Source organism: Scyliorhinus canicula, chromosome 5 (assembly GCF_902713615.1).
Source record: "Scyliorhinus canicula chromosome 5, sScyCan1.1, whole genome shotgun sequence".
Taxonomy (NCBI): domain Eukaryota; kingdom Metazoa; phylum Chordata; class Chondrichthyes; order Carcharhiniformes; family Scyliorhinidae; genus Scyliorhinus; species Scyliorhinus canicula.
This window is the reverse complement of record NC_052150.1, coordinates 209901332-209927314: the sequence shown is the minus strand read 5'-3', so window position 1 is coordinate 209927314 and position 25983 is coordinate 209901332. Positions and strand designations below refer to the sequence as shown.

The following is a 25983-nucleotide window of genomic DNA, read 5'->3' as shown; positions in this document are numbered from 1 at the left end:
TTATAACTTCTTTACATTTCAATTTTGTTGAAATTGGGACTTAGAGGGCGAAATTCTCCCCACCCCCACGACGGGTGGGAGAATAGCGGGAGGGCCTTCCCGACTTTTTTGACGCCCTCCCGCTATTCTCCCCCCCCCCCCGCCGAAATCCCGACAAGAATCGCTGCCGCCGTTTTTTTACGGCCGGCAGCGATTCTCAGCTGTTAGAAGGGCCGAAGTCCCAGCCCTTTACGACCTTTTTACGAACGGCAAACACACCTGGTCCTGCCGTTCGTAAAAACGTCGTGACAAACTCGCAAAAAATAACCATGGCACCGATTGGCACGGCAGTACCACGGCCGTGCCAAGGGTGCCATGGGCCCGCGATCGGTGGGCACCGATCGCGGGCAGCGGGCCCGATGCCCGCGCACTATTTGTCCTTTCCGCCGCCCCGCAGTATCAATACGCGGGGCGGCTGAGGGGCAACCCGGCCCGCGCATGCGCGGGTTTCGCGCAAAAACGCGATGACGTCACCCGCGCATGCGCGGGTGGAGTCTTCCCACCTGCGCATGCGCGGCTGACGTCATATGACGCGTCAGCCGGCGCTAACTCCGGCAAGCGGGCTTAACGATTTTCGTTAAGCCCGATTTGTCGGAGCCTCCGACGTCGGGCTGCTAGCCCCGACGGGGGACCAGAATCGGTCCCCCGTCGGGAAGGGGCGCGCTGCCGTAAAACCCGCCCGGGTTTTACGGCAGTTTTACGATTTCTCCCGTTTTGGGAGAATTTCGCCCAGAATTTCTAAAAGTAAGCAAGAGGACAGGAGAGCTCACAGCTCCCTTGTGTTTTATTAAATGTTTTGTGATTACCTTTGCCATCTGCAGTAGTTAATCAATTCTTGTAAGATTGGATTCCAGCCAAACGCATTGGGCAGGTTTCTCCGACACCCCGCCGGGTTGGAGAATCCCCGAGGGGCCGTGCGAGTCCCGCCTCGCTGCTCCGACGCCGGTTGCCGTATTCTCCGGTGCCGTTTTTCAGGCGGAGACTGAATTCCTGCCACGCCGGTCGGGGTCTATTGGCAGTGCCGCCCCCCCCCCCCCCCCCCCCCCCCCGGTGATTCTCCGGGCCCAATGGGCCGAGCGGCCGTCCATTTTTGTCCAATCTCGCTGGCGTGGGTTACATATGGTCCCACACGGCAGGACTTGGCAGGTAAGTCGGCGCGGGCGGTCCTCAGGGGGGCACGGGGATCTGATCCCGGGGGGGGGGCTGGTGGCTTGGCCCGCGATTGGGGCCCACCGATCTGACGGCAAGCCTGTTCCGTGGGGGCACTTATTCCCTCCGCGCCGGCCCCTGTAGGGCTCTGCATGGCCGGCGCGGAGAAGAGAACCCCCCCCCCCCCCCCGCGCATGTGCCAAAATACAACATCCGGTCTGCACATGCGCGGAATCATGCAGGCGGTTCCGCGCATTGTGGCTGGATCAAATTCTTGAAACTCCCTTACTAACAGCACTGTGGGTGTAGTACTCGATTTCAGCAGTTCATGAAGGCATTTCACCACCAGCTTCTCAACTTATATCCAAGTCCCGCACGCATGAGTACGGCCTCAATGGGGACATTGGATTCATGTCGCATTGCATTCATTCCCCCCACCATCTGGCCTGGGCTTGCGAAATCCTACCAACAGTCCTGGCTTGAGACAACTCACACCACTTTAACCTGGGGTTACCCCTCTCTCTGGATCTGTGGACACTTAATTATCTGTAAATGCTCGCATTCAAAGCATTGTCTTGCATCTTTGACTTTATCTATATATCGTTCTGAAACATACCTCTTCATTCACCTGTGGAAGGAGCAGTGCTCCAAAAGCTAGTGATTTGAAACAAACCTGTTGGAATTTAACCTGGTGTTGTAAGACTTCTTACTGTACCTTCTTGGTGAGCATGGTAGTACAAGTGGATAGCATTGTGGCTTCACAGCACCAGGGTCCCAGGTTCGATTCCCCGCTGGGTCACTGTCTGTGCGGAGTCTGCACGTTCTCCCTGTGTCTGCGTGGGTTTCCTCCGGGTGCTCCGGTTTCCTCCCACAGTCCAAAGACGTGCAGATTAGGTGGATTGGCCATGCTGAATTGCCCTTAGTGTCCAAAAAGGTTAGGAGAGTTATTGGGTTGCGGGGATAGGGTGGAAGTGCGGGCTTGGGTGGGCCGGTGCAGACTCAATGGGCTGAATGGCCTCCTTCTGCACTGTATGTGCTATGTTCTTCAAGTAAGCAAATGAATATTCCACCTCAGTTAACAATCATTCATTTGCACTTGGCACACGTTGAAGAACCTACAGTCAAGGAAGCTTTTCAGTTTTTAATGTGATGAACAAGGATTGCAGGGTCGAGGAGCAACTGACCATAGCATCATGGTGCAGAAAGACATTCAAGTGGGGGGAGCGAAAAGGATTCTGTTAGTGAATGGGACGTATAGTCAGGAGGGATGTATTCCTTTCTCTGCAGGCATGACCGGTAGCGCCAAAGATTGTGTTGCTTGTCTGGTTCCAGGGTTTGAGGCCATCATCTTGTGCTGGAGACGGACTTTGGAGTGGGAGAGTGACAATCTAGTTGCCACTCGATTGTTCCATGTCGGAACCAATGTCACAGGTTGAACGAGGATGTTCTGCTGGGAAAGTTTGTCGAGTTAGCACCCAAATCAAAACATAAAAACCCAAAGATTTTTTGAGGTTCTACAGGAGCCATGCACCAATTGACATATGGTCAACAGATTGGAGAAATAACATGTGGTCTGTGTAGATGGGGTTTTGATTTGCAGGGCACTGGCATGGGTTTCTAGGCAAGAGGGAGCTTGTCCATTGGGATAGGCTCCACTTAAACAGAGTTGGGATCAATATACTGGTGAATTGCGCAACCAGGGTCATTAGTGGTGCTTTAAGCTAACAGAGGGGTGGGGATGGAGGTATAGAAATTCAGAGAGAAAAGTAGCGATGATAGAATAGTGTCACTGTTTGAGTAAAGCCCAGGAGAGTGGGACAGGAAGGCAGAGAGAGTAAATTATGACAGGAGGACATTAAGGGCAGTACGGTAGCATTGTGGATAGCACAATCGCTTCACAGCTCCAGGGTCCCAGGTTCTTTTCCGGCTTGGGTCACTGTCTGTGCGGAGTCTGCACATCCTCCCCGTGTGTGCATGGGTTTCCTCCGGGTGCTCCGGTTTCCTCCCACAGTCTAAAGATGCGCGGGTTAGGCGGATTGGCCATGATAAATTGCCCTTAGTGTCCAAAATTGCCCTTAGTGTTGGGTGGGGTTACTGAGTTATGGGGATAGGGTGGAGGTGTTGATCTTGGGTAGGGGGTAGGGTGCTCTTTCCAAGAGCCGGTGCAGACTCGATGGGCCGAATGGCCTCCTTCTGCGCTGTAAATTCTATGTAAAAACTAGTGAGAAAGGAGCTTGTCATGGAAGATCAGTATGTAGTATCCGTTTGCGTGGAGGCTAGCAACAGCAAAGTTCATAAAACATTGTTGGGAGTGGTTGAGAGGCCCCAAACAGTAATTACATCATTGGGCAGAGCATGAAGCAAGACATTTTTGGACCTTCAAACAAAGGCAATGGAGTAATTATGGGGTGGGGGGGGGGGGGGGACTTTAATTTTCATTTACACTACACTGAGGTCCTGTGACACAGTGGGTAACTTCTCTGTCTTGGAGCCAGAAACTCCAGGATCAAGGTCCATCACAGACCTTAATGGCCAAGAAATGCATTCATTATGCAGTCAAACAGGTATCAGCCTGTTAAACCTCCCAATATACGCCAATGGCAGGATGAGAGTGGGAGAGATTCCTAGTCAGCCATTTGATTGAAGGGAAATTGAAGCCTATATCATCACTATCCATAGCTTCATACTACAATATGCATGTAAAAGTGTGTGTTGCCATAGCAACTCAAACTCCTTGCTGGCGGGCGGGTGGCGGTGTGGTGTAGGGGCTGGTTGATTCAGTTAGCTGGACAGCTGGTGTGGACTAGATTGTTGCCAATCACAGGACTGGATTCCCCATTCCTGCTGGGGTGAATTCCAGAACTGTTGGTCCGACCTGCAGTCATGCAGAGAGAACAGAAGAAGGTGATACATTGGCCATTTTAATTAATAAAGATGATCTGGCAAATCAATTTGCAGTGTGCTTTTATGCCTGTCTTCTGAAACATAACTTACTGAACGAATTAGGGATAAATCTATTTTTGATCTAGTATTATGAATTGAGACAGGGTTAATTAGTAAAATATCTGCTGGAAAATAGTGACCACAATGTAATTGAATTTCATTTTCAGTGTTATAGTAAGGCAGGTCGTAATTGCTGGGCTGACCAAATCACAAAGGGAGACTTGACCAAGCTATCACAACAATTTGCAATTCGTACTTTATTAAGGAGTAAGAAATCCAATCCCACTTCGGTTTACCTTGTCCCCATATTTATATTGCATCCCTCTCGCCCTCCATAGCTGCCCCACCACCTTTCCTGTCATTAACCTATCAAACTGCCCCTGCAATCTCTTTCCGTCAACGACTCTTTAGCAAGGGCCCCCAAGTATCTACTGTCCACTTCGACTATATCCTCCAACAACCATCCGTGTTCCTCCTCCTGTCCCTCTGTGCCTTGAACGAGATAATCTCACCTTGGATCAACAAGATAATCTCACCTCAGACCACGTTCTTCAATGCCTCCCAGAACGTGGTCACTGACACCTCCCCGTTCTGATTAATCTCCACACACTCCCTGATTGTTGACCTCACCTTTTCGCAGAACCCCTTATCTGCCTCCATCCCGGCCTCTGCACCTGCCCCGTACTAAGCATCACCACAAAGAAATTAATTCTCGCATACACCTTATACGCGTGCGAGAAGAAGGAGTACTCCCTCCCCAGTACTCCATTGGGATATGCTCAAACTTATGTTAGGTTAAAGCACCATGGGTCAAACATTTCCACCTGTTCCATAAACCATCCCAACTCCTTTGCCATCTTCACCCTTCCCATTGACTTAGGGCCTGTCCACCCTCGGTTCCATCATGCAGTTAAAATCTCCACCCATAATCAATTGGCGCATATCCAGGTCTGGGACCGCGCCAAGCAAACCCCACACAAGTCCCACATCGTCCCAATTCGGTGCATATACATTGACTAGTACCACCGCGTCCCCTACAGCACCCCACACCCCATCATATATCTTCCACCCCCCCCCCCCAGGTTCCTCAATTCTTTGGCCCCCACAAACTCTGTTCTTTTGTTCAACAAAATGGCCAAACCCGCAACTTTGAGTCAAACCCCGAGTGGAATACCTGTCCCACCCATCATTTCCTCAGACTAAACTGGTCCTTCACCCAGAGGTGCGTCTCCTGTAAAAAGATCACCACTGCCTTCAAACTCCTCAGATGCTTAAAAACCCGTGACCTCTTCATCGGCCCATTTAATCCAGGGACATTCCATGTTACAATTTCCCCTCTGGCTCCGCTTCATCTTTTAAAAAATAAATTTAGAATACCCAATTCATTTTTCCAATTAAGAGGCAATTTAGCGTGGCCAATCCACCTACCTTGCGCATCTTTAGGTTGTAGGGGCGAAACCCACGCAAACATGAGGAGAATGTGCAAACATGAGGAGAATGTACCAGGGGCTGGTTTAGCACACTGGGCTAAATTGCTGGCTTTTAAAGCAGACTAAGGCAGGCCAGCAGCACAGTTCAATTCCCATACCAGCCTCCCCGAACAGGCGCCGGAATGTGGCGACTAGGGGCTTTTCACAGTAACTTCATTGAAGCCTACTTGTGACAATAAGCAATTTTCATTTCATTTCATTTTCAAACTCCACACGGACAGTGACCCAGAGCCGGGATCAAACCTGGGACCTCGGCGCCGTGAGACTGCGCCACCCGCTGCCCTAGCTCCGCCTCATCTAATACTACCCTAAATCGGTCCCTCCAAGATGGCCTCCCTCTCTGTCCATGACCATGCTCAGTCTCCAACTTTGCCATGATGCAATCCCCCCTCCCCCCACCTGGCCACCTCTCTCGGCTTCGTCCCATGCCTCACCTCTGTTCACCAGCATTACCTGCCAGCGAAGCAGCATCCGCTCAAAGGCCCCCCTCCCTGGCGCATCCATCAGCCCCGCCCCCTCCCGCCAGACCCTTGTTCGCCTGTGCAAGCGCCCCCTCCCCCCCCAACCCACCCACCTGAATACTCCTCAACCAGCAACCGCACCGATCAGTCCCCATTACACACACATTGTACCTGTAAAAAGAAAACATCTAAAGTTTCCCCTTCCAAAAAGAAAAATACCATAAATGGTGGGGTGGGGGGAGGGGGGGAGAGAAGCGGGAGGTGTCGTTTCCCTTGTGCAAACTTCTGACTCCCCGAGGTAAAAAAGAACCAAAAAAAACCCACCCTCCGGCAACATACAATAACCATAACCTCCGACCTTTACAGATTCAGCTCCTCCAGCTCCCACCAACTCTGTTCTGCACCCAGTTTATCTCCCTTATTGAGTCATTTGACTCTTCTGGCGTTTCATAGTAGTACTCCCGGCCTACAAATGTGACCCACAGTTTTCGCCGGGTCCAGCATCCCAAAATGAATCTTCCTTTGATACAACACCGCCTTGGCCCTGTTGAATCCTGCATGCCTCTTTGCCAGCTCCAAACCAATATTTTGATATATTCGGACACGATTTCCCTCCCATTCACAGTCCCGCTTCTCCCTGACCCATTACAGAATCTTTTCCTTCTCAATGAATTTGTGCAACCGCACAATCACTGCCCGCAGCGGCTCCTCTGCTTTCGGCCTCTGCCTGAAAGACCTGTAGGCCCTGTCCACATCTGGGGCCTCGCCCAGCACTCCCTCCTCCACCAGCCCAGCCAGCATCCTTGAAACATATCTCGTGGTGCCCGTTCCTCCCACACCCTCTGACAGCCCCACAATCTGCAGGTTCTGCTGCCTTAACTTATTTTCCTGCTCCTTCACCTTCACGCTCAACGACTTGCACAGGTCCCCAGAACCCTCATCTCCACCTCCTAGGACACTATTCGATCATTCTGGTCAGACACCATCGTTCCCACCTCTCGTATCTTTGCCCCTTGAGCCTCAAGGCACTTCTCGACATGGTCCATCGATCCTCGCAGTGGTGCTACTGTTCCTTCGACCCATCACTGTGCATCTGCTTCCTTTGCTGGCGAAATTCATCTTTGATGAAGGCCATCAACTGTTACATCTGTGCGTTTCCCACTGGCAAAGAACCTTCCCCTCTGCCATTTTTGCAATTGTTGCTGTGCCACAGGTCCCCTCCAATTCCTTAGCAAGGTCTTGCAATGTTTTTTGCCAGTAGAAAAGCCAATCTTGAAAAGAACTTCTCCCTTTACTGCACCACTTTCCTGTCGGAGCTATTCCACTGACAGGTATAAAGTGCACAAACCTACGCCTTCGAGCTGGAGCTGCCCTGTGTGTGACTACTCATTCCATGGTCGCCACCAGAAATCCTCTTTTGCATCCTTTAACTATGAAATTAAAACATTTATTAACAAAAGAAAGGAAAACAAACACACAAGATTACAGTTGCACATACAAATTTAGTCTTGCAGCAATTCCCAAAAGATTTCTGTTTTGCTGGACTCACTCCAGACAATCATCCCTACAGATTTTTAATCTATAAAAATGTCATTAATAATACCGCAAGGCACCCACTGCTGCCAGAAGGAAGATATTTCACAGGGCTTCTCTCTGTCTTTCACACGGAACAGTGGGAATCCAAAGCTTGAAAAAAAACCTTCTTTGGGGAGAAAACAAACACTTCTCTGGGGGTGGCTGGAGGCTGCTTACTTCACCGGTCTGACCTGCTCAGAGCACATTATTCAGGATATCACATAGCTTCTCTTCTACTAACACAGTTTTCAGTGTGTTTTTTTTCTGTTTCATCTTGCAACTTTCTTTCCGAAGCTACCTTTCCTAGAATATAAAAATCTTGTAGGTTGCCTTCATGGCCACTACTTTCAGGGAAAGTAAACTTAATAACATGGCTTTGTCCATTTGTTATTTTTGCCAGTTTTAACCCTTTCTGTGAAATTCAACACGTAATCACAAACAAGCCTCATTTATCACCTCGTCCAAAATTTCACCCATGTTGTTCATTTATCCCAACTTAGTTTTACTCATTCCGTTTCAAAATACCTCCTTTAAGACCTCATCCTGTGATGATTTAAATCTTACAGTCTGACTCTCTTCAGTCTAATTAACTTAGTCACACACACACACAAATACCCACAGCCTACCCCACACTAATAATGGAAAAATTGATCATTTCTTTACAAAAGCGACATACTCTTCACAGCGCCAGGTTCCCAGCTTCAATCACTGTTTGTGCGGAGTTTGCACGTTCTCCCCGTGTCTGTGTGGGTTTCTTCCGGGTGCTCTGGTTTCCTCCCACAAGTCCCGAAAGTTAGGTGAATTGGACATTCTGAATTCTCCCTCTGTGAACCCGAACAGGCGCCGGCATGTGGCGACTTGGGGCTTTTCACAGTAACTTCATTGCAGTGTTAATGTCAGCCTACTTGTGACAATGAAGATTACTATTATTATTACTCTGATCACAAACAAAAATCTTAAATTGAGACAAAGCCGCTTACATAGGTATGAGGGAAGAACTAGCAAAGGTTAGTTGTGTAAGTGACGAAAAGGTAAGGCGGTAAATAAACAGTTGAAATCATTTAAAGAACCAATTCAAAATGTTGAATAAAACTACATTCCATTAAAAAGCAAAAACTCATCAAGAAAGACCACCCATGCCTACTAAGGAGGATTAAAAGAAGAGGCTTATTATAACATTTCAAGGAAACTTAGTGAGTCTGAGGATAGAGAGTGCTTTAGAAACCAGAAAATGGCCACCAAAGATTGATTTAAAAAGTCAGAGGAAAATTGATTTAGAGCAAACTATCTAAGAATATAGGGCACGATCTAATGGCCTTGTTGTGCCCGACCCGGAGACGTGACGAGGCCGTTAATTCTCACGAGTGGCCTCTCACGAGATTTGCCATGCTCAGAAATTTTGCGAGACGTCGTAATCTAAACCTCACTCTGACTGGGTGCGATCCCGCTAAACATGCCCTAAATGGGACTCTTTTGTACGCATTAAATTGTGTCCATTAAAACAGATTACAAAAGCCTTCACAAGTATATAAAAAGGAGGAGAGTAGCTAAATAAAAATTGGTCCCCGAGAGGCAGAGACAGGGGGAATTATCATGGGGAATGAGGAAATGGCAGAACACTGAACATTTATTTTGCGTCAGTCCTCACAGACTTGCCTGCTTGCGGAATCTTAAACATGTGGGCTGTAGTCTCAGAATTAAACATAGTCTCAGAATTAGGGGTTGATCGTTAAGAACTGAGATCAAGACAATTTTTTTTCCAGTTAAAAGGTTTGTGAATTTTTGGAAGTCTCTATCCCAGAGGACTGGATGCTCTATCATTCAATATTTTGAAGGCTGAGGCAGACAAGAGTTTTGGTGTCTCAGGGAATCAAGAGATGCGGGACGTAGGCAGGAAAGTAGAGTTGAAGCTGAAGCTCAGACGTGATCGTACTGAATTGCAGGGCAGATTCAACAGGCCCAATGGTACTCTGCTGCTTTGCCTTATTTTTTCTTATACCAATTCCATAAAACGCATTCAAAGAAACAGAAAATACAGTGCCAGTCACAGCACGAATAAATGCAGAGAAATGGCTTTGCTATTGCAATTGACAACCTTTTTAATAATAGTAATCTTTATTGTGACAAGTAGGCTTTCATTAACACTGCAATCAAGTTACTGTGAAAGGCCCCTAGTCACCATATGCCGGTGCCTCATCGGGTACACTGAGGGAGAATTCAGAATGTCCAAATTACCTAACAACACGTCTTTCGGGACTTCTGGGAAGAAACCGGAGCACCCGGAGGAAACCCACGCAGACACGGGGCGAACATGCAAACTCCGCATCGTGACCCAAGCCAGGAATCGAACCTGGCACGCTGGCACTGTGAAGCAACAGTGCTAACCACTGTGCGACAGTGCCACCTTCCAAAGGGGTTGGAGGGGATTCAGTGGGGAATGGGTTCACCCGGAAGGTGGAGGGTATCGCCACCTGAAAAGGATCGGAGGGGCAGAAATGATCATGATAGTTTTAAAATTGCTTGGATGTGCATTGCAGGTGCCAAAACTTATAAGATGGCGGTCCAACAGCCAGGAAGTGGGATTAAGTTTGATAGCTCCCTGTCAGCAGGTTTGGGTATGATGAGGGGGGGGGTGATTTTTATGCTAGAAATTTATTTTTTTATTATTATTGAAGGCATGAGTGTGTTGCTGGCTAGGCAACCATTTGTATGGCCCATTACTGATTACCCTTGAGAAGGTGGTAGAGACCAACTTCTTGAACTGCTGCAGTCTATTTAGTGTAGTACACGTTTGGGAGAGAGTTCCAGGGTCTTGAATAATTGACGGTGAAGTAACAGTGATATCTTTCCAAGTCAGGATGTTGCGAGACTTGGAGGCGAACATGCAAATAGTAGTGCTCCCATACTTCTGCTGACCTTGTTCTTCAAGATGATAGAGGTTGCGGGTTTGGAAGGAGCCTCCGTGCATTTGGTGCATTTCTACAATGCATCTTTTAAATAGTACACGCAAATGACACTAGTTGTGGAGGAAGTGGATGGCCGATGGCCTGACAGTCAAACATACTGTTTTGTTCTGGATAGTGTAGAGCTTCTTGAGTGTTGAGGGATCTTTACTCCAAGGCGAGTATTCAATCACAGTCCTGACTTGTGCCATGTAGATGGTGAACAGGCTTTAGGGAGTCAGGAAGGGAGTTAACTCACTGAGGAATTCTCAACTTCTGATCCGCTTTTATAGCCACTGTATATATATATGGCTTGGCCATTTTAATTTGTGGTCAATGATAACCCCCAGAATGTTGATAGTGGGAGATTCAGGGATGATAATGCCATTGAATGTCTTGTTGGAGATGGTCATTGGCTGGTACTTGTGTGGTTCGGATGTTACTTGCTACTTGACAGCCTAAATCTGAATGTTGTCCATGGTGCTGAATATGCAGACATCTGCAGCCCCCACAGCATCTCCAAAGCACAAGTATAATAGAATACTCTCCACTTGCCTGGATGACTGCAGCTCCAACAACACTCGAGAAGCTCAACACTACCTAGGACAAAACAGCCCGTTTAATTGGCACCCCTTCCACAAACATTCACTCCCTCCAGCACTGACAAACAGTGACAACAGTGTGCATCATCTATAAGATGCCTTGCAGCAACTCACCAAGCCACCTTCGACAGCATCTTCCAAAGCCAGCCGAAGTACAAGGGCGCCAGATATATGGGAATACCACCACATGGAAGTTCTGCCCCAAGCCACACAACATCTGGATTTGGAACTATATCATTATTCCTTCACTTGCTGGGTGAAAAACCTAGAACTCCTTGCATAACCACACTGTAGGTACATTGACTGCAGCAGTTCAAGTAAGTGGCGAACCACTAGTGTCTCAAGGGCAATTAGGGATGAGTGACTAATGGTGTTCCAGCCAGCGACACCACCCGTATCACATTAAAGAGTAATGAGTAAAATCCACCTCGACTCCAAGCAAGGTAAATCAAAGTATTTTTCTAATGATGAGAAACTCGGAACTTGGACAAGAAAAGAAATGTATGTTTCCATGTACTCAAAACATTCATGTTTAGGACAGACACAGAAGTAATTAAAGGGAATAGAGTCATAGAGTTTTACAGCACTTAAAGAGACCCTTTGGTCCACCATGGCTGCATCAGTCACCTAGCACCTATCTATTCTAATCCTATTTTCCAGCACTTGATCCATAGCCTTCTATGCTATGGTATTTCAAGTGCTTATATAAATGCTTCCTAAATGTGGTGAGGGTTTCCACCTCCACCACCCTTTCAGGCAGTGAGTTCCAGATCTCCACCACACTCCGGTGAAAAGAGTTTTCCTCAAATCCCCTCTAAATCTCCTGCCCCTTACCTAAACTCTATATACCCCCTGGTTACTAACTCCTCCACTAAGGGGAAAAGATTCTTCCTATCGACCCTATCTCTATCCCTCATAATTGTGTATACCTCAGTGAAGTCCCTCCTCAGCCTTCTCTGTCATAAGGAAAATAACCCCAGCCTATCCAGCCTTTCTTCCTAGCTAAAGCGCTCCAGCCCAGGCAAAATCCTGGTGAATCTCCTCTGCACCCTTTCTACTGCAATCACTTCCTTCCTATAGTTTGGTGACGAGAACTACTCAGTACTGCAGCTGTGGCCTAACGAGAGGTTTATACAGCTCAATCAAAGGGGCTGATTTAGCTCACTGGGCTAAATCGCTGGCTTTTAAAGCAGACCAAGCAGGCCAGCAGCACGGTTCGATTCCCGTATCAGCCTCCCCAAACAGGCGCCGGAATGTGGCGACTAGGGGCTTTTCACAGTAACTTCATTGAAGCCTACTCGTGACAATAAGCGATTTTCATTTCATTTCATAACCTCCCTGCTCTTGTATTCTATGCCTTTGCTAATAAAGGCAAGTATCCCATATGCCTTCTTAACCATCTTAACTACCTGTTCTGCTACCTTCAGGAATCTTTGGGCATGCACTTCAAGGTCCCTTTGATGATCTGCACTTCCTAACCTCCTACCATTCATTGTGTATTTCCTTGCCTTGTTAGTCCTCCCAAAACGCATCACCATACACTGTTCAGGATTGAATTCCATTTGCCACTCTTCTGCCCATCTGAACAGCCCAAATTTTTCATCCTGAAATTTAAGACGTTCCTCTTCGCTATTTACTGCACCACCAAGTTTTGTGTCATCTGCGAACTTAGTGATCATAACCCCCACAGTCATGATAACATCATTAATGTAAACTACAAACCACATGGCAACCAGTCACAAGAACAATCTTTGATCATTACCCTCTGCCTCCTTTCACTAATCAAATTTGTCAACTTCCCCTGGATTCCATGGGCTCATAGCTTCTTCGTCAGTCTTCCATGTGGGACCTTGTCAAAAGCCTTTCTGAAGTCCATGTAGATTGCATCAATTACACTGCCCTCATCTACACACCTAGTCACGTCCTTGCAAAATTCTAATTTGTTTGACATGATCTCCCCCTGACAAAGCCATACTGACTATCCTTGATTAATCCTTGCCCCTCCAAATGGAGATCAATTCTGTTCCTCAGAATTTTTTTCCAGTACGTTCCCTGCCACTGATGTTAGACGTGCTGGTCTGTAATTACCTGTTTTTTCCCTACTTCCCTTCTTGAATAATGGTACCACATTGGCAGTCCTCCGGCACCTCCTATGGGCAGAGAAGATTTTAAATTTAGCGATGGAGCCCCTGCAATCTACCCTTTTGCCTCAAACCAGCAGCCTGGGATACATCTCTTCTGGACTATTGAACTGCATCTCAAAGGGGGAGGAAGCTAAATTCAGTTGTGGGGCATGTTGGTCAGATCCCGTATGAAGTGCTGCATTTAGTTTTGGACACCACACCTAAGCAAAGATGTGTTGGCTGTGGAATGGGTACAAAACTGATTCACCTTAATGATAATGGATTAGTAGTGGCGTAGCGGTATTGTCACTGGATTAGTGATACAGAGACTCAGAGTCATGCCATGGCAGATGGTGAAATTTGAATTCAATGAAAATCTTGAATTAAAAGTCTAAAGATGCCCATGAAACCATTGTCGATTGTCGTAAAAACCTATCTGGCTCACTAATATCCTTTAGGGAAGGAGGTCTTCCGTCCTTACCTGGTCTGGCCTACATGTGACTCCAAGCCCACAGCAATGTGGTTGACTCTTAAATGCCCTCAGGAATGGGTGATAAATGTTGGCCCAGCCGGCGATGCCCACATTCCATGAACGAATAAAAAAAACTATAAGAATATTTATTGTCACACGTAGGCTTACATTAACACTGCAATGGAATTACTGTGAAAAGCCCCTAGTCGCCACATTCCGGCACCTGTTCGGGTAGACAGAGGGAGAATTCAGAATGTCCAATTCACCTAACCTGCACATCTTTGGACTGTGGGAGGAAACCGGTGTACCCAAAGGAAACCCACGCAGACACAGGGAGAATGTACAGACTCTGCACGGGCAATGACGCAAGCCGGGAATAAATCCTGCGATCCTGGCGCTGTGAAGCAACATTGCTACCCATTGTGCTACCACAGTTGCATAATCTAAATTTATATTCCCCTGAGTTGAGCAGTCAGAGGATAATGTAATCAAAAAGTAATTTAAATGGTAGAGTAGTTTGATAAGGCACACAGGATAAAAAAATGTTACTCCAATGGAGGATTCAACACAAGGAGTAAAATCAGGAAGCACTTTTTCACACTTTCTCCCCCCCCCCCCCCCCCCTCACAAGATTGTGACTGTTGGGTCAATTGAAATTTGAAGATGTAGAGTGATAGATTTTTGTTATGCACATGTGTCGAAAGATCGAAGGTGGGCAAACGGAGCTGAGGTACAGGTCAGACATGATCTGATTGCATGGGGCTTGACGGGCTGAATGGCCTCCTCCAATGCCTCTATTCCATGGAGGAGGAGAGGGTAGCATTCCCCCTTGAAGAAGTCCTGTAGGCAATAAGATGGGCATCTCTCTCTCCCTGGAAGGCTGTTGGGGAGATGCCAGCATTGGATTGGGGTGAGCACAGTAAGAAGTCTTACAACACCAGGGTAAAGTCCAACAGGTTTGTTTCGAATCACTAGCTTTTGGAGCACAGCTCCTTCCTCAGGTGAATCTTTAGGTTAGGTGGGTTGGCCATGCTAAATTGCCCTTAATGTCCAAGAAGGTTACATGGGGTTATTGGGTTACGGGGATAGGGTGGAAGTGAGGGCTTAAGTGGGTCCGTGCAGACTCAATGGACCGAATAGCCTCCTTCTGCACTGTATGTTCTATGAAACAAACCTGTTGGACTTTAACGTGGTGTTGTAAGATTTCTGACTGTCCCTGGATGGAGTTGGCGATCTTTGAGCCTTTATGTCGGTTACTTTCTTTCCCTGACTCTGAATCAGTTCTGATGGAGGAAACGGAGCCTGGACCTCTCTTTCAGAGCTGCCCGTTGACCCACACTACATTTTCCGCTCCCACTGTAATCCTTGATCAACACGAGAGAAGCGGCGACCCACGACTGCTTTCACGGAAATGATGCCAAATATGCAGCTTATTGGAAAAATGCCCATTGATTTTTCTTTTTGATTTTACAAATCGGCCCTGGTTTGGCCTTGGCTTCTGAATTTCAGAAAAGAGCCAAGGGTCACCCAAAATGTTTCCAAACTCACGAGTGCAAAGCTGGGGAGAGAGTGGCAAGCAGCCGGACAGAGGTAGCTGTGCGGAATGACCGAAAAGGGGCGCTTTAGTTCCACAGGAGGAAGGAATCACATCTGGCTGAAAGGGTTTGGTGAATTGGCGCCTTGGTGGTTGTAGTGGAGATTGTAATTGAATTGCGATTAAACAGACACAGCCAAGGCGGGCAACAGAGACACCGGCAACATTTTTTTAATGTATAGAAGAGAGTTAACATTTACATAATGAGACAGGGCGAGTTTTTGTCTGGGTGCATGGCGTCCGAAGTCTGCAGCCCTTAACAGCCAGTTCGAGAGGAGAATTGGGTGGACTGTGCACTTCGGTTCTAAACTGTGGAAACGGCACAATGTCCCTGGGCTGGCGACCGTGCACTGAAATACACTTCAGCTCCTTCACAGGCGGCAAAATGACTCGTACCATTTGTCTCTTGAGTGGGATAGTGGTTCGTGTTATGAAGGCGATACATCATTGCAAGCCCAGTAAAGGTTACAGCTGCGCCGGCCTGCAGCAAGCAGCTACGAGCAGTAACATACCAGTAATATTAATGAACAAATACACGGGGAAGGGCAACGTTTCTTTTGAGTGACATTAGAAGAAAGCGTAACTTGTATTTTTTGTTTTGCACATGGTCTTTAGGATGTGCCAACCTTTGAAGTTTTGCAATCTGGGAAATGGGGCAGCCAATTTGCACACAGCAAGATCCCAGCTAATAATGAACAGCGGCCGCCAGGTGGTCCGTGCTGGCTGTTGGTTTGGGGGGGGGGGGGGGGGGGGGGGGGGGGGGAGGGGATATTGGCTGGGACACCATGAAAACTCTCTCACACTCCTTCATTCTTCTTTGTTCTTACATGGGATGTGGGCACTGCTTGGCACTGTCCTAACTGCGCTTGATTGGATTGGATTTGTTTATTGTCACGTGTACCAAGGTACAGTGAAGTGAAAAGTATTTTTCTGCGAGCAGCTCAACTTATCATTAAGTACATGGGAAGAAAAGGGAACAAAAGAAAATACATAATAGGACAACACAAGGTATACAATGTAACTACATAAGCACTGGCATCGGATGTAGCATACAGGGTTAATATGTGTTAATGAGGTCAGTCCATAAGAGGGTCGTTGAGGAGTCTGGTAACAGCGGGGAAGAAGCTGTTTTTGAGTCTGCTCATGCGTGTTCTCAGTCTTTTGTATCTCCTGCCCGATGAAAGATGTTGGAAGAGTGAGTAAGCCGGGTGGGAGGGGTCTTTGGTTATGCTGTCCGCTTTCCCCAGGCAGCGGGAGGTGTAGATGGACTCAAAGGATGGGAGGCATGTTCCTCTGATGGACTGGGCGGTGTTCACGACTCTGAAGTTTCTTGCGGTCCTGGGCCGAGCAGTTGCCATACCAGGCTGTGATGCAGCCAGATAGGATGCTGACAGTAAAATTGGGGGGAAATGCCCTGTTCAGCCATGCCACAACAGAGGTAAGTGTGCTCCCACTGAAAATTGCAAATGTGAAAAGAGGTGTGGTTGGTAGCTTTAACACATCCACTTGAAATGAATCACACCAGCTACAAACATTTTTTGTAGAGTTCCCCAGTATAACTCACACGATTTCACATGCACACCACCTACAGAGGTAAGATGGTCGCCCTTATGAAAGGATACACGTTGGGAGGCCATTCGGCCCATTTCAATCGATTCCATTGTTAAACAATCACTAGTTTTCACCTCCTGGTACCATAAATTGGATTCAATTTGAATTGTTTTATTTGGAGCAGGCAGGGAGCTGGATTAGGGGTTTTCCCCTCTCCACACTCTGTAACTCTGATAAAGTATTTTTTTAAAAATGAAAGACAGTTGACGGAAGGAATACAGAAAAGTGCATTTTCTGTCGAAAGTGTGAAAGACGCAGTTGGGTTTTGTTCCTATTCTGGAGTGCGATTTAAAACCCATCCTCCGGGAGAGCCCGGAGCAGGTAGCGGCTGAGAGACTGGGCCATGTTAATCAGCTATTTCCCAAACCCGCCATTAATCAAGAGTGTGACAGCCCTGCTCGCTACACACCTCGAACTGCTGCCGGAGAAAGAATGTTTGCATAGCTTTTTCAGGTAGACGGGTTAAAAAAAACCAATGTAATTAAAACGCTAATAGCTGGTGTTTTCTCGGCGGCGGCTGCGAGGGGTTGTCTCGATACGGTCGCCTGGGCACTTAATCAGGCAGGCAAGTTAAAATAACTGAAATAGCCAGTGTTTTCCCACCATGAGCTCCCTGTAATTACAGGAGGCCACGAGAAACGCAGTCCCTTCGCGGTGAATCAGGATACAGGTTTTTTTTTAAAACGCGGATTATAAAGTCTTTTCATTTCATTGAAAAGATCGAGTCCTCCACGCTCTTTCCGCACGGGTTTAGTGTAAACATCAAGGGACAAAATAGGATGATAAACTCGTGGGATTTGGGTGTGTGGAAGTGTAAATGCGTGTGTGTACGTGTGTATGTTTGAGAGTGTGTAAGTGTGAGATGTGTGTACTCTGCTCTCGGGCAGCCAGACCCAATATGGAAAACCGTACACCCTCCCTCACCCCCAATCACACCCTCCCTCCCCCCCAATCACCCCTCCCTCCCCCCCCAATCACCCCCTCCCTCCCCCCCCCCAATCACCCCCTCCCTCCCCACCCCCCCCAATCACCCCCTCCCTCCCCTCCCTCCCCTCCCTCCCCCCAATCACACCCTCCCCCCCCCCCAATCACCCCTCCCTCCCCCCCCCAATCACCCCCTCCCTCCCCCCCCCAATCACCCCCTCCCTCCCCCCCCCAATCACCCCCTCCCTCCCCCCCCCAATCACCCCCTCCCTCCCCCCCAATCACCCCCTCCCTCCCCCCCCCAATCACCCCCTCCCTCCCCCCCCCAATCACCCCCTCCCCCCCCTCCCTCCCCCCCTAATCACCCCCTCCCTCCCCCCCAATCACCCCCTCCCTCCCCCCAATCACCCCCTCCCTCCCCCCAATCACCCCCTCCCTCCCTCCAATCACCCCCTCCCTCCCTCTCCAATCACCCCCTCCCTCCCTCTCCAATCACCCCCTCCCTCCCTCTCCAATCACCCCCTCCCTCCCTCTCCAATCACCCCCTCCCTCCCTCCCTAACCACCCCTCCCTAATCACCCCCTCCCTCCCTCCCTAATCACCCCCTCCCTCCCCCAATCACCCCCTCCCTCCCCCAATCACCCCCTCCCTCCCCCAATCACCCCCTCCCTCCCTCTCCAATCACCCCCTCCCTCCCCCAATCACCCCCTCCCTCCCCCAATCACCCCTCCCTGCCCCAATCACCCCTCCCTCCCCCAATCACCCCTCCCTCCCCCAATCACCCCTCCCTCCCTCTCCAATCACCCCTCCCTCCCCAATCACCCCCTCCCTCCCCCCAAACACCCCCTCCCTCCCCAAACACCCCCTCCCTCCTTCCAAACACCCCCTCCCTCCCCCCCAATCACCCCCTCCCTCCCAATCACCCCCTCCCTCCCCCCCAATCACCCCCTCCCTCCCCCCAATCACCCCCTCCCTCCCCCCCAATCACCCCCTCCCTCCTCCCCCCCAATCACCCCCTCCCTCCCCCCCAATCACCCCCTCCCTCCCCCAGCCAATCACCCCCTCCCTCACCCAGCCAATCACCACCTCCCTCCCCCCCAATCACCCCCTCCCTCCCCCCCCATCACCCCCTCCCTCCCCCCCCAATCACCCCCTCCCTCCCCCCCAATCACCCCCTCCCCCCCCCCCAATCACCCCCTCCCCCCCCAATCACCCCCTCCCCTCCCCCCCAATCACCCACTCCCTCCCCCCAATCACTTCCTCCCTCCCCCCCAATCACCCACTCCCTCCCCCCCAATCGCCCCTCCCTCCCCCCCAATCGCCCCTCCCTCCCCCCCAATCGCCCCTCCCTCCCCCCCAATCGCCCCTCCCTCCCCCCCAATCGCCCCTCCCTCCCCCCAATCACCCCCTCCCTCCCTCCCCAATCGCCCCCTCCCTCCCTCTCCAATCGCCCCCTCCCTCCCTCTCCAATCGCCCCCTCCCTCCCTCTCCAATCGCCCCCTCCCTCCCCCAAATCGCCCCTTCCTCCCCACCCCCAATCACCCCCTCCTCCCACCCCCAATCACCCCCTCCCTCCCCCAATCACCCCCTCCCTCCCCCCAATCACCCCCTCCCTCCCCCCAATCACCCCCTCCCTCCCCCCAATCACCCCCTCCCCTCCCCCCAATCACCCCCTCCCTCCCCCAAATACCCCCTCCCTCCCCCAAATACCCCCTCCCTCCCCCAAATACCCCCTCCCTCCCCCAAATACCCCCTCCCTCCCTCCAAACACCCCCTCCCTCCCCCCAATCACCCCCTCCCCCCCAATCACCCCTCCCCCCAATCACCCCTCCCCCCAATCACCCCCTCCCTCCCCCCCAATCACCCCCTCCCTCCCCCCAATCACCCCCTCGCTCCCCCCAATCACCCCCTCCCTGCCCCCATCACACCCTCCCTCCCCCCAATCACCCCCCCTCCCTCCCCCCAATCACCCCCCCTCCCCCAAACACCCCCTCCCTCCCCCCAATCACCCCTCACCCCCAATCACCCCCTCACCCCCCATCACCCCTCACCCCCCCAATCACCCCCCCCAATCACCCCCTCACCCCCCAATCTCCCCCTCACCCCCCCCAACTTTCCCCTCACCCCCCAACGTTCCCCTCACCTCCCCAACTTTCCCCTCACCTCCCCAACCACATCCTCCCAACCTCAACCCCCCACCTCACCCTCACTGCCCCAACCTCACCCATCCAACATCACCCCCCAACACCCCCTCACTCTCATCCCAACCCCCTCTCTCTCAACCCCAACCCCCTCTCTCTCAACCCCACCCCTCCCCCCAAACCCCCTCACCCCCTTCCCCTCATATCCCCTCCCCTACACCCTCCCCCCAACATCCTCTCCTCCCCAACACCTCCTCCTCCTCAACCCCCTTCCCACCTCCCCACCCCCCTTCCCACCTCCCCACCCCCCTTTCCACCTCCCCAACCCCCTTCCCACCACCCCATCCCCTTCCCACCACCCACAACTCCCCACCCCCACAATCCCCTCCCCACCCCCACAACTCCCCTCCCCACCCCCACCCCCACAACCCCCTCACCACAACCCCCCTCCCCACCCCTACAACCCCCCTCCACAACACCCACAGCCCCCCTCTCCACCCCCCTCCCCACCAACCCCTCCCCTCCCCCACAACTCCCCTCCCGCACCCCCGTCCCCCCTCCCCACAACCTCCCCCACCACCACAACACCCTTCCCCACCCCCACCACTCCCTTCCCCACCCCCACAACTCCCCCCGACTCCCGCCCCCACCCCTCCCCCACCACCACCCTCCCCACCCCCCACAACCCCCTCCCCCACCCCACAACACCCCCACCCCCCATCCTACCCCCTCCCCCACCCCATCCCCCTCCCCCACCACCCAACTCCCCTCCCCCACCCCATCCCCCCTCCCCCACCACCCAACTCCCCTCCCCACCACCCACTCCCCTTCCCCACCCTCAACTCCCCTTCCCCACCACCCACTCCCCTCCCCAACCCCCCAAAGCTCCCCTCCCCCACAACTCCCCTCCCCCACCCCACAACCCCCCTCCCCACCCCCCATCCCACCCCCTCCCCAACACCCCTCCCCCACCACCCAACTCCCCTCCCCCACCACCCAACTCCCCTCCCCACCCCCCAAAGCTCCCCTCCCCCACAACTCCCCTCCCGCACCCCGTCCCCCCTCCCCACAACCTCCCCCACCACCATAACACCCTTCCCCACCCCACAACTCCCTTCCCCACCCCCACAACTCCCCCAGACTCCCGCCCCACCCCTCCCCCACCCCCCACAATCCCCCACCCCCCACAAATCCTCTCCCCCACACCCGCACAACACCCCTCCCCCACCCCCCACAACTCCTCTCCCCCACCCCCCACAACCCCCTCCCCACCCCCCACAACCCCCTCCCCACCCCCACAACCCCCCTCTTGATCCCCCCAAAACCCCCTCACCCACTCCTAACCCCCCTCCCCAACCTCCCCCCAACCCCCACCCACAACCCCCACCACCAATCCTCCCCCCACAACTCCCCTCCTCCCACAACTCCCCTCCCCTACCCCCTCACAACTCCCCTCCCCCACCCCCCACAACTCCCCTCCCCCACCCCCCACAACTCCCCTCCCCCACCCCCCACACCCCCACAACTCCCCCACTCCCCACAACCCCCAATCCCCCAACCCCACAACTCCCCAACCCCCCACAACTCCTCTCCCCCAAAACTCCCCTCCCCCACCCCCCACAAACTCCCCTCCCCCACCCCCACAACCCTTCCCATCTTCCCCACAACCCTTCCCCACAACCCCCCTTCCCCACAACACCCCCTTTCCCCATAGCCCCCACCCCCTACAACCCCCCCTCCCCTACAACCCCCCTCCCCCCCAACAGCCCCCCTCCCCCCACAACAGCCCCCCTCCCCCCACAACACTCCCTCCCCCTCCCACAACACCCCTTCCCCCTCCCACAACACCCCTTCCCCCTCCCACAACACCCTTCCCCCCTCCCACAACACCCCTCCCACAACCCACTTCCCCCTCCCACAACACCCCCTCCCCACAACCCCCTCCCCCACACACCCCCCCTCCCCCACAACCCCCCTCCCCCACAACCCCCCTCCCCCACAACCCCCCTCCCCCACAACCCCCCTCCCCCACCCCCATAACCCTCTCCACACCCCCATAACCCTCTCGCCCACCCCCATAACCCTCTCGCCCACCCCCATTACCCCCCTCCCCCATAACCCCCCTCCCCACCCCAATAACCCCCCTCCTCCACCCCCCATAACCCCCGTCCTCCACCCCCCATAACCCCACCTCCCCCACAACCCCCCTCCCCCACCCCCATAACCCCTACTCCCCATAACCCCCCCTCCCCATAACTCCCCCTCCGCGACCCCCCATAACCCCACCTCCCCTACCCCCCATAACCACCCTCCCCCACCCCCATAGCCCCCTCCCCCACCCACATAACCCCCCTCCCCCAACACCCCCCTCCCCCACCCCACACCCCCCTCCCCCATAACCCCCCCACCCCCATAACCCCCCTCCCCCACCTCCCATAACCCCCCTCCCCCCCCCCCATAACCCCCCTCCCCATAACCCCCCTCCCCCATAACCCCCCTCCCCCACCCCCATAACCCCCTCCCCCACCCCCATAACCCCCTCCCCCACCCCAATAACCCCCCCTCCCCCAACACCCCCTCCCCCACCCCATAACCCCCCTCCCCCACAACCCCCCTCCCCCAAAACCCCCCCACCCCCATAACCCCCCTCCCCCACCCCCCATAACCCCCTCCCATAACCCCCCTCCCCCTACAACCCCCCTCCCCATAACCCCCCCTCCCCCACAACCCCCCTACCCCACCCCCCATAACCCCCCCTACCCACCCCCATAACCCCCCTACCCCACCCCCCATAACCCCCCTCCCCACAACCCCCCTCCCCCACACCCCCCTCTCACCCACAACCCCCACTCTCACCCCCATAACCCCCCCATAACCCGCCCTCTCACCCCCCCATAACCCCCCCTCTCACCCCCCATAACCCCCCCTCACCCCCCCCATAACCCCCCTCTCACCCCCCCACCCCTCCAACCCCCCCATAACCCCCCTCTCACCCCCCCATAACCCCCCTCTCACCCCCCCATAACCCCCCTCTCACCCCCTCATAACCCCCCTCTCACCCCCCCCATAACCCCCCTCTCACACCCCCATAACCCCCCTCTCACCCCCCCATAACCCCCCTCTCACCCCCCCATAACCTCCCCTCTCACCCCCCCCATAACCTCCCCTCTCACCCCCCCCATAACCTCCCCTCTCACCCCCCCCATAACCTCCCCTCTCACCCCCCCCATAACCTCCCCTCTCACACCCCCAACCTTCCCCCCCCCCCCCCCCCCCCCAGCCATAGAAACGCAAAAAGGTGTTGTCGCCTAGTCACTGGCGAGCGGCCTGATTTATTCCCCCTGGCGCTGGTCCAGGCGTTCCTCAGCCGGTCCAGGCCGTCCCTCAGCCTCCCCTCTGTGTGTGTGTGTGTGGGGGGGGGGGGGGGGGGGGCAGCTAAAAACACTTGTCAGTTTGCTGTCATTAAAGATAATCTGGGGACGCGGGACAGTGACGAGGGCGGACACACCGAGACTTGTAAATCCGAACGTGGACGTCTCAACATCTCTGAGGGGAGGAGGGGGGAGGAGGGAGTTAGGGGGGAGGAGGGAGTTGGGGGGGGGGGGGGGGGCATTTTTATATTTGACAAAAGACTAATTTTGAGATTATCGGTCTTCACCGCCCCTCCCTCCCTCCCCTCCCCCCCAGCAGATCAATCTCCCGCTATGGGGATCAGTCTAGTCCATCCCGCCGCCTTCTCAAAGTGCAGCGGACTCGGATCAGCCAGGGCTCTTCAAAAATACCCCAAACAAAACAGCGGGAGCGGCGCTGGCAGGCGCTCCGTCTCGGCACTTTAATTGGGACATCCCTTTTTTCAAAGCTCCACTCATTCACTGACTGGAAACGGGGAGGGTGGGAGCAAGGAACAGCGGAACTATCGAGGCAACCACAGGGCAAAAGAGGGTGAGAGAGAGAGAGAGAGATCCGAGCAGAGGTAAAGAGCAAGGATGAAGAAACAATCCATGATCAGAACAGCTCAAATGCAAGGCAACGTGATGGTAAGTGAGCGCTGAAGTGAGCACAACACGCGTGCTGTAAATCCAGTAAAATCACTCCATCCAGCAGGGAGACATCATCCTGGGGTTAGCCAGCTCCTCGAGGATAAGTTGCAGCAGAAAGTGAGCAGTCTGCATTGTCGAATAGTTTAGACGCTTGTGGCCGGTGTTTCATTGTTAAGCGGGCGACGATTGGGGAAATGCAACGATCGACAAGCAGGGATTGTGTGTGTTTGTGTTTGTTGTGTGCATATTCGTGTTAGAGTCCACGCCCAGTGGTTGGAATAATCATCCAGAGGTTTTAAGGAAGTGCCACACCCCTCATCCCTCACAGCTGATATATTTTTTTCAAACAGCCTTTTATGGGGAGGGAGGGGGCAGGCACTTTATACCACAACTCTGCGTTTTACAATCAAAAAGAGGGAGAGACCCCGACGGGAGATTTCAATGGTCAGTGCGAGAAGAGCGTGTTATTTCTGTGGCTGCTTTGAATCAACACTCATTTCACCAAGAGGAGAATACCTGCTGTAGTGGAATGAATCAGTGGAAAGATGCCATTCCACCCCCGCTACTGTGACACTTTGGAGTCGGGGAAAGTTTTTGAGTGGGAAAATACAACCCATTCACATAGTAGTAGTACCTTAACATGTGGACCTCATCCCAGCGGGGTGATGGTGTTCTGCAGTTGTCCAATTTGGTCGGGTCACTTCACACGTTTGAAGCGAAATGGCAAAAGGTGTTCCAGTGTGTGGATGTGGGGCTGGGGGAGACTGACCCAAACGCGACTCTCGATTTCCACTGTCAATTTCTGCAAGGTCACGTACAATCAACGTCTTTACAGTATTTTTTTTACACCTTTGCTACATCCAGGTTCAATATTCCCCGCCCCGCAATCCCCAATGTGATTTATCCTCACATTGCCAAGTCATGTCTTAGAAACTCTTTGGAACTCTTCTTGTATAGTGATCCATTACTAGTAGAAGGAAACATAGTGTTGCATTACAACAGTGTTATTTCTTCTGCTCTACCCGCCTTAAGAATCTTGCAAAACTGCAGTGAAATGTATGTTAATATGTTTTACCTGCCCTCCCTGTCTGGTGATATGAATGGAGTAATAAACTACAAAGCAAACCAATTGGAATGAAAGGCCTGTGAGGAACTGTGCGGAAAAAATAACCCCAGATCATGCTCTGCATATCCGACCCAGCCCATCTCTCCCCGAGCCTTATGTAAGGAGTTAAGACCATGGGTGGAATTTAATCCAGGTGATGGGAGTCTCGCCGTCCAGCTGGAGAGATGGCGAGAGCACCACGTTGCAGCTGGGGAAAGCTCACTATATTAAGTGCCAGTTAAGTATTTACATGGCCAATGATGAGCCTTCCCCAGGATCAAGGACCAAATTGCTGGCAGGGGTGTTCAGACGAAGGGGTGAGGGGTGGTTGTTGCAGTGTGCTCACCTTCCCGCTGTTGGGCCCCATGATCTTGATCAGGCACCAAGTGCCTTTGAATGAGTTCACCCACGAGACCTCCTGCCCCAAAAACTTAATTGGGGTAGAGGCAGTAAGACGTCAATGTACCCACCTTACCTCCTGACTAAATGCCTCCTTTGCCTCCAAACTTGACTCGTGGGAGGGCTTTGAATTCCACCCCGTATGTGTCACCTTCAAATGAAAGCAAAACTTGATTGGTCCCACAGACCTTCTGGGGGCCTCTGCACCTCCCCAAATCACAGCCCTCCTACGCATTAAAGTGCAGCGAAGTGCCTGAACAATTTAGCCCCTACCATCTTTACACTGATAAAGAAAATCATATCAAAATGCACCATGTTCATGTTAAACTCTCAGATGCCCCACCATATAGACGTGTGCATAATCACCCCTAAG

General features: G+C 52.4%; 1 protein-coding gene across 2 annotated transcripts in view; it reads left to right on the top strand.

Moving 5' to 3' along the window:
- dpp6a (dipeptidyl-peptidase 6a) overlaps positions 1–25983 on the top strand; it is a 1618183-nt gene that overhangs the window by 178332 nt on the left and 1413868 nt on the right. Inside the window, exon 1 of one of the 2 annotated variants that reach the window (XM_038798408.1) lies at positions 23861–24103. The exons of the other annotated variant lie outside the window; for it this stretch is intronic. Within the exon in view, the coding sequence (XP_038654336.1) occupies positions 24053–24103 (51 nt within the window). The 5' untranslated portion in view covers positions 23861–24052. Of the gene's footprint in view, positions 1–23860; positions 24104–25983 lie in introns of those variants that run through there. 2 annotated transcript variants of the gene reach the window in all.